The sequence below is a fragment of the Rhipicephalus sanguineus genome, chromosome 1 (genome assembly GCF_013339695.2).
Source record: "Rhipicephalus sanguineus isolate Rsan-2018 chromosome 1, BIME_Rsan_1.4, whole genome shotgun sequence".
Lineage (NCBI taxonomy): Eukaryota > Metazoa > Arthropoda > Arachnida > Ixodida > Ixodidae > Rhipicephalus > Rhipicephalus sanguineus.
Window position 1 is genome coordinate 47,858,916 of NC_051176.1, and position 5,615 is coordinate 47,864,530.

At 55.1% G+C, this 5,615-nt stretch overlaps 1 protein-coding gene across 1 annotated transcript in view; it reads right to left on the reverse strand.

Moving 5' to 3' along the window:
• LOC125757968 (uncharacterized) overlaps positions 1–5,362 on the reverse strand; it is a 5,378-nt gene extending 16 nt beyond the window's left edge. Inside the window, exons 1-3 of the mRNA XM_049414366.1 lie at positions 4,024–5,362; positions 2,335–2,528; positions 1–179 (exon numbers count right to left, since the gene is read on the reverse strand). The exon at positions 1–179 is cut by the window's left edge and continues 16 nt beyond it. Of these exons, the coding sequence (XP_049270323.1) occupies positions 1–179; positions 2,335–2,528; positions 4,024–5,362 (1,712 nt within the window). The remainder of the gene's footprint in view (positions 180–2,334; positions 2,529–4,023) is intronic.
• Positions 5,363–5,615: the final 253 nt, after the last annotated feature.

Sequence of the window (5,615 nt, forward strand, 5' to 3'; positions counted from 1 at the left end):
GTCACCGTATCGGTCAGGTGGACGCCGATCACGTTGGGGCCTAGGCGCACTTTGGTGCTGCGCGGACCCGCTGGGTTGGTCATCGCGAGCTTGCGTCGCACAAGTGTCCAGCCTGGCCTCAGCTTCGCTATGCTCGGAGTCGGGCGTTGTGGACAGATCATGCGGCGGCGGCGCTTCCGCTGGGAGCGAGATCACGTACGGAGCCGGCACTGTGTCTTGTTGATCACTTGCTACTGGTCCGTTCGTTTGATCGTGCCGCGGCGAATCTTCTGTCGGGTAGGCCTCTGCACCTGGCTTTATGTGATCAAGGTGCCGACGAACCGTTCCGCTTCTTGACTTGATTAGTCAAGATCGATGTCCGAGTCTCTTTAACACGGTTCCGCCAACCCAAGCAGGATTCCCTGCAAAGTTGCGGAAAAAGACCGATTGCCCGATTTCTATCTTTCTTGGCAACTCAGCAACGCTGTGGTCAGTGGTCACCCTCTCAGCTGGTCGCGGCTGAATGCGTGTCAGTGCCGTTGAGAGCTCGCGGCCGAACATGAGTGCAGCTGGCGTTTTGCCCGTCGTTACTGAAACGGTGGTGTGCTGTTTCAGCTGAAAACGAGCCAGCCTGCACGCAAATGTACCTGACTGATCCTTTGCAAGTGCCTGTTTCGTTTCATACACCATTCTTTCGGCTTGCCCATTCGTGGCCGGATGATAGGGTGCACTTGTGATGTGCGTCACCCGATTCTTCTTCAGAAATTCTTCCATTTCCGCAGAAACAAAGGACGGGCCGTTATCCGTGACCACCCTTTCGGGAATGCCGAAAGTTGCGAACAGGTTTCGCAGTTCCTCGATCAGTGTCGGCGACTGTATGTTCCGCATGGTGCGCACTTCGAGCCACTTGCTGTATGCGTCGACTACAATTAGGAGCATCCTTCCCTCCATAGGCCCAGCGAAATCCGCGTGGATTGTGTGCCATGGTGTTGTCGCACGTTTCCACTCGGGAGCTGGTGCTTTAGTTGGAGTTTTCTGGTGCTGGCAGCAAGTTGCACAACTCTTGACCACCCGCTCTACGTCGTTGTCGACACCGGGCCACCAAAAATAGCCTCGAGCGCACGCCTTCATAGCTACCACGCCCCTGTGACCTACATGTGCTAAGTCGAGCACGTCTTTCCTTGCTTTCTCTGGAACGACCAGTCTGGCACCACGGATAACGCAGCCTTCCTGTAGCGAAAGCTTGTGTCCAAGCTTTGTGAACGCCGAAAATTCCTGCTTGGGCAACCGGCGTAGCTCTCCGTTTGAGACGGCTGTCATCACGCGGGATAACAGTGGGTCATTCCGGGTCAGCTCAGCCAGTTGACGCGGTGACAGCTCGAAACGTGGCGCGGATACAAGCATAAGCACATCTCCCGGGGAGCATGGCTCATCTACCTGCGCGGGCAGTGGCAGCCTGCTGAGTGCGTCAGCATTTTGGTGCAGGCGTCCAGGCCTGTACACCAAGTCGTAGTCGTATGTGGCCAATTTCAGACACCATCGAGTCATCCTCGGTGACAATATCTGAGGGATTTGCTTCTTTTCCTCCATGATGCCTAGGAGCGGTTGGTGATCCGTTAATACGGTCACGTGCCGGCCAGCGACATATTGGTGAAAGTGGCTGACGCCATAAACTACCGCAAGGCCCTCTTTATCGAGCTGCGAGTAGTTTTTCTCAGCGGTTCCCAAAGTTCGTGACGCGAATGCAATGGGAGCCTCTCGGCCGAACGCATCCTTTTGAGCGAGAACTGCGCCGATGCCGTATCGCGACGCATCCACGGACAGAATGAGAGGCCTTTTTTCGTCATAATGCGCAAGGACCGTCGAAGACCTAATCATCTTCTTAAGCATCTCGAACGCATCCTGGTGTTTTTTCTCCCACTTCCAGGGCGTGTTCTTCTCGAGAAGCCCATACAACTCTGCAGCTACCGTCGCTCTGTTCTCCAAAAAACGATCGTAAAAGGCGAGAAGCCCTAAGAAAGCCTGCAGAGATGTCTTGTCAGTCGGTTTTGGCGCCTCGAGGATCGCCTTTACCTTTTCTTCGGTCGTATGGACACCCTGAGCATCGATTTTATGACCGAGAAATTGGACTGAGCTGATGCCGAAGCGGCACTTCTCCTGCTTGAGTCGCAGACCTTTGTCGCTTAGCCTCGACAGGACTTCCTCTAGACGTTGCGCATGCTCTTTAACGTCCTTCCCGCTGACAATAATGTCGTCAAGGTAGACACTCACCCCCTGAATTCCGGCCAGTGTCGTCTCCATCATCCGCTGGAAGATTGCTGGTGCAGCGGATACTCCAAAAGGGAGGCGATTCACCTTGAACAGTCCTTTGGTGGTGTTGACGGTGAGCAATGCGGCTGTCTCGTCGTCCACTCTTAGCTGCTGATAGGCCTGGTACAGGTCTAACGTCGAAAATGTCGTTCCACCGCTCAACTTTGCGAACACCTCCGCAGTTGTCGGCAGTGGGTATGCCGTCTTCTTGACCACCGCGTTAACTGTGCTCCTGTAATCTGCACAAACGCGAAATGTTCCATCCTTTTTGCGCACCCACACCAAGGGTGTGGCCATTTCGGCGTGTTGCGTCGGCTCCAGGATGCCTTGTTTTTGCAGGCGGTCGAGCTCTTCCTCCATAGGGCTGACGCGCTGGAGTTTTGAGTACTGTGGCGGAGCCTGGTGGCGTGCGCCGAAGTTGCTTGGGTAGTCAAAAATGGACGCCGACCGGCGAGTTACGCAGGTCTCAGTTGCTTTAAGCGTTTTACTTAATTTTGCGCCTAGTTTTCAGGCTCAAAAAGCGCTTAAAACGTACGCAGGAACTTGTCCGCTATGCCTGCAGAGTCTGACATGTTTGACGAGCGATCCCTGCTTCAACAAACCGTGCCGAAAGGTGGTCTGGGCGACGGCTTTGAGCAGCGCGCGGTCCCGAAGCGCGGTCGCCGCCGTTATTGTTGCGTGGTTAATTGCCTCGAACATGGGGGTAAGGATCCTAATGTGCGGTTTTACTGGTTCCCCTGAAAGCCGTACGAAGTGGAGCGACGGAACCGCTGGATACGTGCCGTCCGACGCGTGAAGTGAGTACGCGAGCAAAACGTGGTTTGCAACGTAACGTGCTGATTACTTTTCGTACGCGCGTGCACGCCTTTTTATATGTATATATTCCCTGTGTGCAGTCCAGACGGCACGCCGTGGCTGCCGACGGCGATCACGAGGATAGCCGGCATTTCGTGCGAAACGAGAAAAACGATGCCATGAGTCACCCTGCGTATGTGCCTACGATTTTTCCGGCAGCTTACAGCCGGCTGCTTCCAGCGGCCGGCTGTAAGCATTGCGCGCCGTCGCTTCTCGACCGCCACCGCACGCTGACAGAATTTGACGAATTCCCTAGAAGCAAATGTTGAAAATTACGACCGTGCATGGGGAAAAAGTGTGTTTGCGACTGAATGCGGCAGAAAACGGCACACGACGCGAATGCGCTCATTCGGGCCGCCGACGGCTAGCCTTCGTCACTGGACCTTTCTTGATTCCGTTTCGTCGTGTAATGCAAATCATGTCGGCTTTCTTAACAGCAATCTTTTCGTTTATGCACTGTCGTTAATCGCGCGAGCATGCCTCGTAAAACTTAACTCGAGTTCAACGTCGTATGAGATTCGCTGCACTTGCGAGTTGCAGCGCGCCGAAATGGTTCCTTCAATCTCCTGCACGTCGTAAACATACTTGACGATGACGAGCTTCTTGCGGTTACGCAGATTGCTTGACCTGAAGAACTCAGCCACGCCAGAAACTGGCCGAGATCCAAAGCGCAGCACAACCGACAGCGGCGGCTCCATTGCGCATCTGAGCTTAGTGCTGCATGCGGCCGCCAGTCTGACTACTCGAAACCAAAGAACTTGTCGTAGGGGGCGCTTTTTAGCACCGTTTTCGCAGCGCCGCCTGGGCAGCCAGTCAGGCCTATAGGCTCTTGGTAAGCTAGGGGCACTGGACGTGCTTTGCAAAACTTGGGTGTGGCACCTTCTTCCAAGTCCAAGTGAACCAATGGACCCACGTAGCCGTCGATACCTTCCTTAAATACATCAGGATGGCGTGCGAGAACCTCCTGAATCTCTTTACTTGGTTCGGCGACCTGGTTTATTCCGTGAACACGGATGTTCAGTGCTGAAAACCAGTCACGTCCGAGCAGGTTGCACCCAGTCCCTTTCATTATCAGCAGGGGCAGCACGTAGTCCTTTGATTTGAAACGCACACGAACTTGTGCCGAACCGACGGTGTCAAGTTCTTCCCCTGACCAGGTGCGTAAGTCTAGGGGTTCTCTCGAAAGCTTTGGGGCGTTCGCTGGCCACGTTAGGTGGTAGGTAGCCTCACTGATGAGAGAACATGCGGCGCCCGTGTCCACTTCGAATTTCAGGGGCCTTCCCTCGACTTTCACGTCAACGAGGAATTTAGGGCAGGGTTGTCGCCCACTCACGGCATGTAGGTCGTAGCACCTATCGGTGTCTTCGAGGTCGTAGCACACAGGTTGGGCGTTAACCATGTGAGTTCCTTGCCGGGCGTTGAGGTTGCCTTCTTTGTTTTTCTTCTTTTTGGAGATGCAGGCGTTCTCGATGTGACCCTTTTTGGAACAAAAACGGCATTGCGCTGTCCTGAATTTGCAGGTGTCAGCCTCGTGCCAGCCGTCGCATCGGTAGCAGCGCCGTTGCTGAGCCGAATGTTTGCTTTCCTTTTTAGACTGCGAAGTCTTGTGCACCTCCGCGGAGCTCGTCGCTCCCTTAAGTCCTCGTTGCTGCTTCGACGCACTTTCGGACGACAGTGCCAAGTCCAACGCGCGTTGAAAAGTCAAGTCTTTCTCCGCGAACAGTCGCTGCTGCAGATGCTCGTCGCGGATGCCGCACACGAACCTGTCGCGAAGCATCACATCTTGGGGCAGCATGGTGGGGTTCGCCAGAACGGCTGCGTGGCCTTCTGCCGGTGGCGTCGATGTAGCAGACGTTGTCGCTGGCACTCCGAAGTTACAGTCAGCTGACAAGCTTCTGAGGGCTGCAACGTAGTTGCTGATCGACTCTTCCGGCCGCTGGTCGCGTCGCTGGAAGACGTACCGGCTGTACAACTCAGACGGTCGTGGATCGAAGTGTTTCTGCAGAAGGGCAACTATGTCGGTATAGCCCACCTCTCCAGGCGTCTTCGGTGCGACCAGAGCGCAGGCAGTCTCAAAGGTGTCGGCTCCGCATAGCGTCAGGAGGAGCGCGCGCTTCTTTTGTTCGTCGCAGACGTCGTTCGCCACGAAGTAGAAGGTCAGGCGCTGCATCCAGGATGACCAGTTCTTGCCGCTAAAAGGCTCGATGGCGGCCTGCATTCCTCCAGTAGCCGTGGGCGGAACCTAGAGAGCTGCGCACTTATAAAATTCCACTTCTCGTCGCCAGTGTTATGTTGGGGGTTCGGAGCCCCGCAGCATAGGAACCACACGAGACAGCGGCTAGCAGGAGACTGTTTTATTGCTTTCTTTTAGAAGCGGACGAGAGGAGGCAGGGAAGTTACAGCGAGGGCAGAAGAGTAACACGATATGCAGGAGCTGGGGACGAGAGTCTGAGGAAGGCGCCATGCGCGTG